At 40.3% G+C, this 13670-nt stretch overlaps 2 protein-coding genes across 2 annotated transcripts; both read right to left on the reverse strand.

The window, feature by feature from the left end:
* Positions 1-3684: 3684 nt before the first annotated feature.
* LOC129766644 (uncharacterized) lies at positions 3685-6249 on the reverse strand. Its single transcript, XM_055767223.1, has one exon. The coding sequence runs from the start codon at positions 6247-6249 to the stop codon at positions 3685-3687; it is 2565 nt and encodes an 854-aa protein (XP_055623198.1).
* Positions 6250-6371: 122 nt separating this feature from the next.
* LOC129766645 (uncharacterized) lies at positions 6372-7787 on the reverse strand. Its single transcript, XM_055767224.1, has 3 exons — positions 7610-7787; positions 7320-7536; positions 6372-7266 (listed from the first exon to the last, which is right to left on the reverse strand). Exons 1-3 carry the CDS (start codon positions 7785-7787, stop codon positions 6372-6374), a joined length of 1290 nt encoding a protein of 429 aa, XP_055623199.1.
* Between the last annotated feature and the right edge of the window lie 5883 nt (positions 7788-13670).

Here is a 13670-nt window from a genome sequence, read left to right on the forward strand (position 1 = left end):
AGCTGGATGGGAATAAATTTTCCAACTGTGAAAGCTGTGGCGAGTGGCAAATGCAATCGCTAAACAGAAAGGTTTAGCCGAATAAGATGGGGATAACGAGTGATAACAAAACAACCAACTTTTTAGATTGAAGATAATTTTGTGATCCTGAAAAGTACCCTTTTTAGCCTGCATGTGAATCCAACGAGCGAACAAATCGTAATGAATGTATTTTTTTGTCATCGCTCCCTTTTAACGCTCATTCGTTCGTCTCGTTGGACTCGCCCCTCTGGCTGAGTCTGCCGATTTGTCTCTATCCTGTGAGTGTGTACCGCTAGAGTATAAAACACGCGGACCCCAAAACAATATCTTATTTTCTTTCAAACCGTAAACCCGTGTGGTTGTACGGCATCGGCATCGTGGACGTAACAAAGGAGGACAAGTTAAGGGAAAGGCAAAGTCTCACTCGAACCGTGCATGTCTCCAGTTCCCTGTTGGTCGCATTCACTGATTGCTCCGCAAGGGTAACTAGGCCGAACGGATTGGTGCCGGAGCACCAGTATACCTAACAACGATTATAGAGTTTCGGCCGTCGGAGTGCTCGAGTTGGCTTGCAAAGCTGCTCACGACAATCAGAAAACCCGCATCAAGAACAGAGCAGCTTCGGTTCGGCGCTTATCAAGGCAACAATTAGTTTCAGCGTGTGGCAAAGCTGTTAAATGTAATTTACTGAACAACATGTCACAAGCTGGATGGGAAGAAATTTTCCAACTGTGAAAGCTGTGGCGAGTGGCAAACGCAATAGCTAAACAGGAAGGTTTAACCGAACAAGATGGGTATTTCGAGTGATAACATAAACACAACACCAAAGGTTCTTTTCAGAACCATCAACATATTCATAAAGAGTAAACAGTAAACTAATCCATTTTTCAGGTAGATAGGTAGGTATTCACGTAGGAGAAGAAAATAAAACAATACATTTAAAATATATATTTAACAAAAGCTGTCCCCTTTGTATAGTCCTACGTCACTCCGGTTATGTCCCCGACATTACCCACCCGTGTTTTTTTTAAGTTATAACTTTGTAAATTTAACATGTTTTAAGTCTTCGATCAATATTCATATGTGACTAAACTAGACCTATGCTACTAGAATCCAAAATTCCCGCAAGTGTGATATTTTTTCAAATTTTGCTTATTGGCTTCCATTTAATATACCGATCATCTAAATCGGTTCAGTAGTTAAAATGTTATGATTTTTTGCAGAATGTTATTTTTGGACAAAAGGCGAAAAATGATTTTTCGAACCACCGGTTAACTTTGAAAAATCATATCTAAAAAACGAAAAAAAATAGCATCTCTGATATCGATATATGTTATGTAAAAAATCCTCAGCTTTCAAGAAAAAATATCAAAAAAATATAGCGCCCTCTAGTCATAAAAAAATAAAAATATGACTACAATCAATAATTACTAAAATATAATTATTTTTTTCGCAAGTTAAATATTTTTTAATAAAAGGCTAGGTCATTAGTTTCAATTTTATATGTCGATCATTTAAATCAGTTCAGTGATTAAAAAGTTAATAATTTTCATTCGTCATTTTTGGGAATAAGTGGAAAAAAATGATTTTTCGGACCACTTAATAACTTATTTGTTGTAAGTGTGTTTAAATGTTTCAACGATCTACACATACATACATACACATACATATGCGTTGTTAATTTTTATAAAAATCAGTATTTCTTCGTTGATATATTGGACATTCACACAGGCGGTCTTGTCGTTGATGAAATTTATAAGAAAATGCATAAGAAAATGTATATTTTCCATCCGCCATGCAAGGCTATACAAGTTTTAGATCACCACACGGCCATGAACCATGTCTGTGGTAACAATATCGAACAGTAACCCATATTTCGTCATAAGCCCCGAGAGCCCGAGAGCGAATGTAAGTTGTTGAAAATAGAATCGATGTTGTTTAAATACTTAGAAGACATAGTCCTGACCCTAACTTAACTATTTTTCAATAAATCTCCTTGCATTTCAGCAAAAAAAAACTTATCTAGACCAGAAAATAATTATCAGAGACAATTTTCGTTCAAGATTTTTCCTTGTGAATAACCGTATCCTCTCTTTCGTCTGCAATGATGTCAAAGCAAAAGTACGAGTTCCAAACTTCATACACACCAGATGGACCAACCAGAAGGACTGCCGGGCCGCAGGTTGAGTATCGCTGGTCTAACGTCATGTGTATTGATATAAACTAAATATAATAACTTTTCTGTATTAAAACTATGGAAAAATGTCATATGGTGAGTCGAATATCTTTGATGTGATGAATAAAGCCTCTTATGTTTCAAAAACCTGTGAAATATTGTTATATCCAAAAAGTCTACAACAAAAATAAAAAAGTGTTTTACAGATATGTCTGTAAATTTACAAACATATTTGTAAATCTGGCATCCCTGATGGTCTGAGAATTTATTGCAAGAAATCGCTTGAAAACATGCATGAATTTGCTTGAAAATGAAGTGGATTGAGTCTGCACCACTTAGGCTTAATACAATGGTCATACATGTACACACTTGTGCATGCATTTGTGGAGGCATTATAAACTGTAAACTATAAACTAATCGGTGGCTTATGGTTATTTTCTACAGTTACCTTTATGACCTTTATCAACCGATAACTATCTAGAAGGTCATTATACATTCTTCTTTTCGAAAAAAGACCCGAAAAATACGCTACAACTGCATGCAATGTAAGAAATATGTTTGTCTCGAACATGCGGTTATGGTGATTAATACGTTCTTATGTTATTTTATAGCTCTTCATACTTTCATGAATTATATTCAGTTGCTTACTTCTAATTGATAGCAGGAACAAAGTCGAATTTCGTTATTTGTGTTGGAGTATCCAAAATTACTCTGTTTTGAGGAGGCTGAATTAGATGACTATTAAAACTGAATAAAGACGAAGAAAACATGTTTCCTGGAGTTTCTTCATTCAATTGTACCCTTTTCTTCAAACGAATGCCAATAAAACCTTAAAAATACACAATAGCAACATTACAGAGAAGTTCAACTTTCGGTCTGTAACACCGGGCGCGAGTATACGAGTTATGATTTTGCACTCGAGCACAGGAGTGTTAAAGTATATTTGAAGATGTGTTTTCCATTTTTTAAGTACACGAATAATGATTATTACACTCTTGACAGCTGGATGCGTAGATGCTGTTTGAAAATCAGGACCCTTCCTGGTGGTATCGGTTCAGAAGCAACGGATTGCCAAAATGGCGGCCATTTGTGTTAAAAATAAGCTGTTTTTCGTGAAAAATCGCTGTTCAGAAGGTCGTAAAAAATCGAAAAAATGAGATATCAAAAAACTGATAAGTAACGCTTTAGATAATTCATTTTTACATGCTGATAAAAAATTTCAGTCAAATCGGTCGAGTAGATCCTGAACGATATTTTATAGCTGTTACACAGATACGATCCGTTGCTGATGAAATCCACGGAAAAGAGAGCTTGAAAAGGGTGACACGCAAGGGAAATAAAAGTGACGTAGAAAAGACATACGTTCCTCAAGATGAATACAATATTCAGATGAACACTTGTCTATTGAATGAACATCATGCCGAGGGGTGTATACAGATGTACGAGAATAGAGGTATATATTTGGACATATTATTTCGAAATATCACTTAACATACTCCACCCCCACCAACGTCTTCTTCAATTGGTAGAGGGCAAAGCTTACTTATCGATCTTTTGATTTCACCTTTTGCCGTAATCAGAGTAGCTACACGAATGTGCTTGTCCGGTCCAGGATGAAGTTTGATCACTCGTCCCGTAATCCAAGTATTCGCTGGTAACGCGTCGTCTTTTACTAGACACAGTTGTCCAAGCAATAAGTCCGGTTGTTTCGAAGACCACTTTTTTGTCCGCTGTTGAAGGTTGTTGAGATATTCAACTCTCCATCTATTCCAGAAGAGCTGAAGATTTTTCTGCACTTCTTCATATCTTGTCAATCGGGTTGACGATGTCTCACAAAAAAGTTTATCGGGGATGGCTGTAATTGGTCCGCCAACTAGAAAGTGACCTGGTGTCAATGGATTAGGATCGCGTGCATCCGTAGATAATGGAGAAATAGGTCTTGAGTTTAGACATCCTTCGATTTGTTTAAGTAGCGTTAGCATCTCCTCATATGTGGGGATTGTCGAACCTAGGACCCGTTTCATGTGATGTTTGACACTTTTAATGCCGGCTTCCCAGATGCCCCCAAAATTTGGAGACCTGGGTGGGATAAACTTCCACTCGATTTCTTCGACTGCACAAAATTTTCGCACTTCAGGTTCAATCTGGTTTTTAAATTGCTCGGTTAAACGTTGAATTTCGTTCTTAGAGCCAACAAAATTGGTAGCATTATCGCAGAAAATAGTAGAGCCTTGACCTCGTTGGCTGCTGAATCTTCTGAGAGCTGCAATGAAGGCGGGACTTGACAAGCTGCTTACCAGTTCTATGTGAACCGCACGCGTACGTAAACAAATGAACAGCGCAACATATACTTTGAGAGTCTTCTGAGTTCGTATAAAGTTTTCCTTGATCGTGAATGGCCCGCCAAAGTCAACACCACAAGTTTGGAAAGGTCTACCTGGTGTTAATCGTACTTTTGGGATCTCTCCCATTACTTGCTTAAGTGATTGAGGGTTATTTCGAAAGCATGTTAAACATCGGTGAACAACTTTTCTCACTAAGTTTTTTCCATGGATCGGCCAGTAGTTCAATCTTATTGTATATAACAATGATTGAGGTCCGATGTGGAGATGCGATATATGTTTGTCGACAGCAATCAAGAAGGTTAATTTGCAATTGGCTGGTAGGATGATTGGATGCAGTTGATCATAATCCAGACCAGCTGCCTGGATGCGACCACCAACTCGTAATAAACCATCTTGATCTAAAAATGGTCGTAGCGTTAACAACGAGCTTGAATTACTCAGTTTTTTGTTTGTTGTGAGTTGTTGAATCTCCGAGGTGAATTTCTTCTTCTGACTAATCTTGATGATATGTTTCAGAGCATCCTTTAGCTCATTCATTGCCAGTGAGCCGATTTTTCTGTTGTCACGCGAAAAACAATTTTTCTTGAACCTTAAGCAATATGCCACCACTCGCTGCAGTTTTCCTATGCTTGAATAGCGCTCGAGTAAGGTATAATCCCTTATCGGACTTGCAATGTCATCTGGTTCCGATATTCTTTCTGTATTCCGTGTTATGAAGCAGTCTATCTGTTCCACTTCACTATGACTCCATAGTTGGTTGCAGTTTAATAGGAAATCAGGACCGGACCACCACAACGAATTTTTGGCCAACAATTTCACTGAAGAACCCCTAGATATAGGGTCCGCAGGATTCTCTCCAGAGCTAACATGGTACCAGTCTTTTATTGAGGTTCTCGCGTTGATTTCATTTACTCTGTTCGTTATAAACTGTGGCCGTCGCTTCGTTGGGCTTGCGATCCAATCCAATGTGACAGTAGAGTCTGTCCAGTAATATACCCAATCAATTTTAACATGCACTGTTGCTTTGACCTTCTCCATTAAATGCACCAAGAGTGAAGCAGCTCTCAGCTCCATTCTGGGGATTGTAGTATTTTCATCCGTGTTTTTCTCACTTGTCGGCGTAACTCGTGATTTAGCACAAAGTAGTTGAATTTGAGCACCATTTTCTGTAATGGTTCTCACATAAATTGCTGCGCCATATGCTCTTTTAGCCGCATCCGAAAACCCGTGCAGTTCAATAATATTTTTATGGCTCGGTTCCGATGTCGTTATGCGCCTAGGAAATACGATATTATGAATTTCCGATATTTGAACACAGAACCATCTCCATTTGTCTGCTATCGCCTCTGGTAGCGGTTCATCCCAGTCCAATTTTTGTGACCAAATATCTTGCATTATAAGCTTACCATGCACGACAAGTGGGCTGAGCATTCCGAGTGGGTCATAGATCTTTTGAATATCTGACAACACGTTACGTTTTGTGATCTTAGTGTGCATTTGAAGTTCACTTTGAAACCCAAAAACATCCACCTTAGAGTTCCATCGTAGACCTAGAATCTTTACCTCATCTTTTTTCCTATCATCGGGTACTAACGCAGATGAGTTCGAATTCCATTTGTGAAGTTTGAACCCAGCGTCGATTAGTATCGCTGTAATTTCTTCTTTAAGTTCAATTAGTTCGTCTAGATCGTCGAGACCTGTCACCATGTCGTCCATATAAAAGTCTGTTTCAATCACACTACTAGCTTGCGGAAACCTAGCTTTAGATTCAATTGCTACTTGTTTTAAGCATCGCGCTGCAACGTATGGTGCCGAACATGTACCATATGTTACAGTGTGGATACGGCTTCTTCGCTAGAGAATCGCCACAGAATGTACTGTAACTGACAATCTGTTTCGTGGACCAGAATTTGTCGAAACATTTTTTCGAGATCCGCAATCAACACGTATTTGGGAAACCGGAATCTGAGCAGAATGTTGAAGGTGTCCTGCTGAATCGTGGGTCCAGTCATTAGAACGTCATTCAGTGATAGACCACTAGAAGAAGCTGCAGATGCATTGAAAACTACCCTTAATTTTGTGGTAGCGCTCTCAGGTCTGAATACTGGGTGATGAGGACTATAAAACACAGGGCCATTCAGTCCGTCTAAGTCCTTTTCGTTTACCTTGGACATGTGACCTAGTTCTAAATATTCAGAAATAAAAGTGCTATATTGTTGATGTAGCAAAGGATCCACTTCAAACCTTTTTTCTAGCTTCAAGAATTGTCCTAGAGCCAAGGTTTTAGAATCACCCAGTTGATCAGAGTTGGGTTTTCGTGGCAGTCGCACTATAAAACGGCCGTCTTCTGTGCGTGTGGTGGTATCTACGAACAATTGCTCGCACAATGATTTCTCTTCAGTCCACTCAATAGGAACGAAACTGTTCTTGGTTCCACTGATTACCATTGATACTTCGGTGTTTGCCTTTATGTATGCCCTACCACCGCCAATTACCCACCCAAGTGCCGTATTTTGAATACGCGGTAGTTCTTCACCAATGTCTTTGTTGCCACTTCGAATGATGTCAAATACGATCGAAACTCCCAATAGTATGTCAACTGGGCTACTTAAATGGAAATCAGGATCCGCTAAATTTACGTCTGAAAGATTCCAGTTGTCTGTGTTCAAATCCTTCGAGGGAATGCTCCCGATTACATTGTCCGATACTAGCACTGGTATTGTCCTATGGTAATCGGACACGCGTGATTCGATAGAAATCCAACCTCTTTCGTGAACTGGCTGTTTGCATTGTCCAAAGCCATACACGTTAACTTGGTCGTCTGAGTTGGTACTCCTAAACGGTTCATCAGCGATTTCGTAGCGAAGTTGAACTGTGAGCCTGAGTCTAATAAGACTCGACCCAATATTGGGGCACGGTCAAGACTGTGAACCAATACTATAGCCGTAGGGAGGATGGATGCTTGTGTCGATGGATAAGTCTGCGTTATTTGTTCTGTATAAATATTTATTAAACAAAGTTATTCGTCTATCGCTCAATATAAACGGAATCTACAAGAACTACTCACTTTTCTCTTGATGATGCTTATCTGGTGGGTTGTCATTGTAATAGAAACTTTCTTTCTTCTCTCGGTGGATGGATGTATGATGCTTCCCATCACATTTGAAGCAGCCTCCGCTTCGACATTTATCTGCAGTATGGTTTGACTTGAGGCAATTGTAGCACAGTGCGAAACGCTTGATCATCTTCAGCTTTTCGTCGATAGATTTTGCACGATACCGATTACAGCCTCCAAGAAAGTGTTCCCCTCTGCAAGCGATGGTGTGTTCCCCTCTGCAAGCGAAAGTGTTCCCCTCATAATTGCGATGGTTTTGTGACTGTCAGTGCCCGTCCTTCCAATTTAACCCTTTTCGCAGGAATAGTGCTTTCCACATAAGATCTTTTCTTTGAAGGTATAGCTTCTAGCATTTGACAGCGGTCCGTGACGAAATTTTCCAGCATGCTGTACGATGCAGGTACTGTTCCTGAAGAGACAGCTTCCCACTCACGACGGGTGGCTGGGTCCAGTTTATTGGTCATCAGATGAATCAAGATCGTATCCCACGACTCCACCGGTTGTTTAAAAATTTGAAGACAGCGCATGTGTTTTCGTGCTCCATCGAACAGATGTCTCAGTCCATCAGCTGATTCCACGTCAACTGCCTTGAGTTCGAACAGATCTCGAGTATGTTTTTGGATGAGTAGCTTAGGGTTGTTGTAGCGTCGCACCAGCATGTCATATGCAACCTCGTAATTTGCTTCCGTTGTGGGCAGTGAATCAATCAATCCCAGTGCTGATCCACGCAACGAGAGTTTCAAGTATTCGAACTTCTGAATCGTGGCTAATGTGGTGCGCAGATGAATTAGAGCGTTAAATTTATCGAACCACTCTAACCAACTTTCACCGGATCCCGAAAAGACCGGTAAGTTTATAGTTGGCAAGCGCACGGTATCATGGCTCGCAGTTGCCGTGTCATTGGTTTTCTTGCTTCTTATGATCCTTTCGAATTCGCTAAGTCCCGATATGTATTTGATTTCCAGTTCGTCTCGGTTATTTGCTTCGTCGGGTACAATTTGTTCCAGTGCTGTTTGATGTTGATCATAATTCTGGTAACAGTTCTTGAGCATCTCGCGCCTTGTTTCCAACGACAGAGTATCGTGTTGGAACGCCGAGATGTTTTCAATAATTTTGTTTATCCTGGTACAGGTGTGATTTCGCTGTACGATTAACCGATTAAAATCATCCTGCGTGATGAGCAGCACTGCTCCTGAAGAATTTGACTGCCCAGCCTCTTCATCCGCAACCGTAACAACAACCTCCACGTCGTCGACTTCCGCCATGATTTAACCTGTCAAATGAAATGATTACTTTTATTTTTTGTTGCTTGAGCCGCCATTTTATCTTTCCGGAAAAGAGCGTTTCCTTCTGGGACAACCTCTGATATCAAAGTCCGACCCGAATGTCGATTTTTATATTCACGAACACACAAGTTCTACGCTGCTCCCAGTGAGCTCAAATATGATTTTGATATATTTAGCCCCGTTGGCTTGAATTTTCGTTTTCATCAAACCCACATGTTTGAAGCAATGTCGCATTTGCAAGAATATAGATGGATTTAGCCCCGATGGCCCAAACTCCATCTCGAAATTGTTCAGAAAAGACCCATGTGTCTTATTGAACGAACGTCGACCCGATTGTCGTTCCATTTTTCAGCTTGTTTGACGCCATTTTGATGAAAGTTTTTTGCATTCAAATGCTATGTGCAAAGCAATTCAATTTGCCGACCCGTGTGTCGTTTAACTTGAAAATGTTGTTTCACTACCTATAAGGCTACTAATTAACAAGTAATTTATCTTACCGTGAACCGATCCGGTTTGAAGGACCAAAATGAACGATATTTTATAGCTGTTACACAGATACGATCCGTTGCTGATGAAATCCACGGAAAAGAGAGCTTGAAAAGGGTGACACGCAAGGGAAATAAAAGTGACGTAGAAAAGACATACGTTCCTCAAGATGAATACAATATTCAGATGAACACTTGTCTATTGAATGAACATCATGCCGAGGGGTGTATACAGATGTACGAGAATAGAGGTATATATTTGGACATATTATTTCGAAATATCACTTAACAGATCCTGAGATATCGATACCACCAGTTGGAAAAACATGGTTTCGAGAAAGACGCGTTTAAATATTCGTATAGCAATACCATATCCCTTGGGGTGACCTCATACTTTTGGCTGTAACTTTCCAACGGCATCAAATATCTAAACATCCTTTTAGGACAACATTTTTGAAGACATAGCTTCCCAAAAATGCAAAACAAAACCATTTTTCGACCTTCCAGACCGGGTCCCCCCTAAAGAAAATTTCGTTGAGACCTGAATAAGTGAGGATCTGAAGTTATACACCCTAGTTCTTGTTTTCGGATGAAAAGAAAACGTTCGGAAGTATGTATGTATTCTTGTTTTCTTGTTTTCAAATACATCCATTCTAACTTTCGGAAATTGAACAATTCGAATGAAACGCCTATTCTGGTTTTCGTCCGAATGCGTTTTTTCACAAAAAACGAAAAACTGAAAAAGGAGGGTGGATTATATATGTGATATAACCGCAAGGTGGACGTAGGACTGTTTTTTGAATTTATAATGATTTTACATCCCATTGAGATTAGATCTTCTTCACAATGTTTCGCCAATTAACCCGATCCATGGCTGTAGTTCTCCAACTCCCGGCTGTACCGATTCTTGCCAAGTCCTGCTCCACCTGGTCAAACCACCTCGCTCGCTGGGCTCCTCTCCTTCTTGTCCCTACCGGATTCGATGCGAACACCATCTTTGCAGGGTTGCTGTCCGGCAATCTTGCAACATGCCCTGCCCATCGCACTCGTCTAGCTAGGGCGACTTTCAGAATGCTGGTTTCGCCGTAGAGTTGCGCCAGTTCGTCGTTCTTTCTCCTTCTCGATAATCCGTTTTCCTGTATACCACCGTATATTGTTCTGAGCATTCGGCATTCGAAACACCAAGTGTTTGTGAATACTCTTCAAGCACCGCCATCCTTCGTGCCCATAGAGAACAACCGGTCGAATTAGGGATTTGTACATGGTACACTTCGTACGGGGTCGGAGTTTGTTGGACCTTAAGGATTTTAGAAACCCATAGTAGGCACAACATCCATTGCCTATGCGTCTTCGACTTCCACGGCTGTTGTTGTTGTCAGTTATCAACGAATCAAGGTAAACAAATTCCTCTACCACCTCGAGCTCGTCGCCGTTGATCACAACGCTACTACCAAGAACAATTTTATTGCGATCAGTCCCTCCTACTAGCATGTATTTTGTCTAAGACGCATTGAACCCAAACCCAATCAGTCGTGCTTTGTATTTCAGTCGGGTATACAATTCGGCTACCGTCGTGTTCTTCAAATTATGTCTACGTCGTCGGCGAACCAGATAAACTGACTAGACTTGTTGAAACCCGTGTCCCGCATGTTGAAGCCCGTTCTCGTATAACACCTTCCAGAGCCACGTTGAAAAGCAGACAGGAGAATCAATCGCCTTGTCGAAATCTCCTGTGAGTCTCAAATGATTCCGACAGCTCACCTGTCAGGGAAAAGCCGTGTTCGTCCATTATTCTCCATAGCTGCGGTCGGTCCAATGTACCACATGTGGCCTTTAAATCAACAAATAAGTAGCGCGTAGGCATGTGGTACTCGCGGCCAGGGTTGCCAACTACAGGGTTTTCTAACTTTAAATTACGAAAGTGAATTGAAATAAAACACACTTAGAATTCGAATTTCGATGAAACTTTTATTTCAAATTAAACTTTGGTTTATGCCATTATGTGTGAAATACAACATCATTCAAATGTCCACCTAGGGCTTCCTCGCACACCTTGATTCGGAACAGGTTCGATGACTTTTCGGCACATATGGGGCGGTTTCTCGGTCATAACTTCACGAATGTTGTATTTCAAATGTTCAAGAGTTTGCGGAGAGTTGGCATAGACACGGTCTTTCGCATAACCCCACAAAAAAGTCTAGCGGGTTCAAATCGCATGATCTGGACGGGCAATTGGCATCACCAAAACGCGAAATTATGCGTCCCTCAAATTTCGTTCGCAATATGGCCATGTTCGATCGTGTTGTGTGACACGTGGCGCCGTCCTGCTGAAACCACATGTCATCCGTATCCATTTTGTGGCAAAAAAAACCATTCACAGTTACCGTCTCGCCGTCCTCATTTTCAAAGAAATACGGCCCGATGACTCCACCAGACCATAATGCGCACCAAACAGTGACTTTTGGCGGATGCAATGGCCTCTCAACAATTACGTGTGGATTTTCTGAGCCCCATATACGGAAATTTTGGGTGTTCACATAGCCACCGAGCTCGAAATGTGCCTCATCGCTGGAGAAAATTTGATGCGAAAATTCAGCATTTTGCTGCTGTTGTTCGTTTAACCATTCGACGTATGCCCGACGCATTCCATGGTCACCACGCTGTAATTTTTGTACCAGTTGGACTTTATATGGATGTAGGTGCAAGTCCAAATGCAAAATTCGCCACAATGATGTGTTTGACAAGCCCAATTGCTGAGCACGCCGTGGAATCGAAACATTCGGGTCATCCTCCACACTGGCAGCAACAGCAGCAATATTTTCGGCCGAACGCACATTACGATGATGCACAGGTTTCACAATATCCGCTATGGATCCAGTTTGTTCGAATTTACGCACTACATTAGAGATTGTGTGCTCTGTAGGCCGTCCATGACGACCAAAATCCGTCCGTAATGCTCGAGAAACATTTGCCGGTTTTTCATCATTTTTATAGTATAATTTAACAAAATTAACACGTTGTGTGATGCTAAAACGATCCATATTGTAAAATGGCAGACATTCAACTGGTTGACAGCTATGTCAAACGGTTGTCAGCGCAGGGCTGTATACTTTCGGAAGCCCGAAATGAAAAACCCTGTATTATTTTCAAACATCAGGGAGAATGAAAATAAAAATCAGGAGAAATCAGCATAGCTCATATTGTGTTGTCCGAAAAGTTCGAGCCGATTTTTTGAAACACAAACGCATGAATTCTATAGACAGACATACATTTATTCAAGTTTATGTGTACAGTTTTGTTCCACAATGATTGGCCATCAATCAAACATCTTAAAAAATTTACCCTATAATAAAATGAAAGAAATATATTTTCTATGCTGTCCATTGTGTCGAAATTCGTGTGCTTAAGAGAATTTCGCAGGGACCCTAAGCTGTCATAATCTGATGGTTAGTTTAACTGGTGTTCACATTCCAACCAGACTCCAAAATAAATTGTCGTGTTGTCAAAGAGTCATGATGTTTGACGTTGCTCTGATGGAACACGAAGGCTATCAAATTGACTAATTCTGACAGCTCCTTAATTTTGTTGCGAGCTATAAGTGTGGGAAGTTAATCGACTGTTTGATTAGTAGAAGCTTATATTGGAGCTTCGAGAATAATGAATAAGTTCAGCTTCGAGATCAATTTCGAAAGATTATGCTAATGATGATGAGTTTTTTGCGGAAATATCAGGGAATGTATAGACAAAGTTGTAAAGTAAGAATTAGGACTACGTGTTTTAAGTATTCAAAGAACAACTAGTAATTATTTTCATTCAAAATATAACGATTTGAAACAGCCTTCGAGCGTGCTAATCTGATAGAGTATATTTCTTTTCGGCCAACTTCAAGCTTTTATAAATGTCTACAGGGTATCTTCAGTAAATCGAAACGCATATACAGATAACAAACAAAGAAAAAATGAATATGTGCAAACTGGAGAGCTTTTTTATGTAGGCTATTATGACAATTATCATTTCCAACCAGGAAAACATCGTATATTTATTATGGATAATTGTCATTCTAATAAAATAAAAAGTACAAAATCAGGAAAAATTAGGATCATTTAAGAAAAATCAGGAAGGTTGGCATCTCTGCCCGCGGTAATTCTTGAGGATCTGCCGCAGTGTAAAAATCTGGTCCGTCGTCGAGCATGTTTCCGACCTGATAACTTCCCAGAAATCTATTTACTATAGACGGCGGAA

Source organism: Toxorhynchites rutilus, chromosome 2 (assembly GCF_029784135.1).
Source record: "Toxorhynchites rutilus septentrionalis strain SRP chromosome 2, ASM2978413v1, whole genome shotgun sequence".
Classification (NCBI taxonomy): Eukaryota; Metazoa; Arthropoda; class Insecta; order Diptera; family Culicidae; genus Toxorhynchites; species Toxorhynchites rutilus.

What these genes read in the sequence shown, in the direction of transcription:
- LOC129766644 (XM_055767223.1), bottom strand. Translation starts at nt 6,249, where the DNA reads ATGGTGACAGGTCTCGACGATCTAGACGAACTAATTGAACTTAAAGAA.
- LOC129766645 (XM_055767224.1), bottom strand. Translation starts at nt 7,787, where the DNA reads ATGATCAAGCGTTTCGCACTGTGCTACAATTGCCTCAAGTCAAACCAT. An exon ending in TAAGCATCATCAAGAGAAAA is followed by an intron (nt 7,537 to 7,609) that starts GTGAGTAGTTCT and finishes ATATTTATACAG; the next exon opens with AACAAATAACGCAGACTTAT. An exon ending in TTGGACAATGCAAACAGCCA is followed by an intron (nt 7,267 to 7,319) that starts GTTCACGAAAGA and finishes CGATTACCATAG; the next exon opens with GACAATACCAGTGCTAGTAT.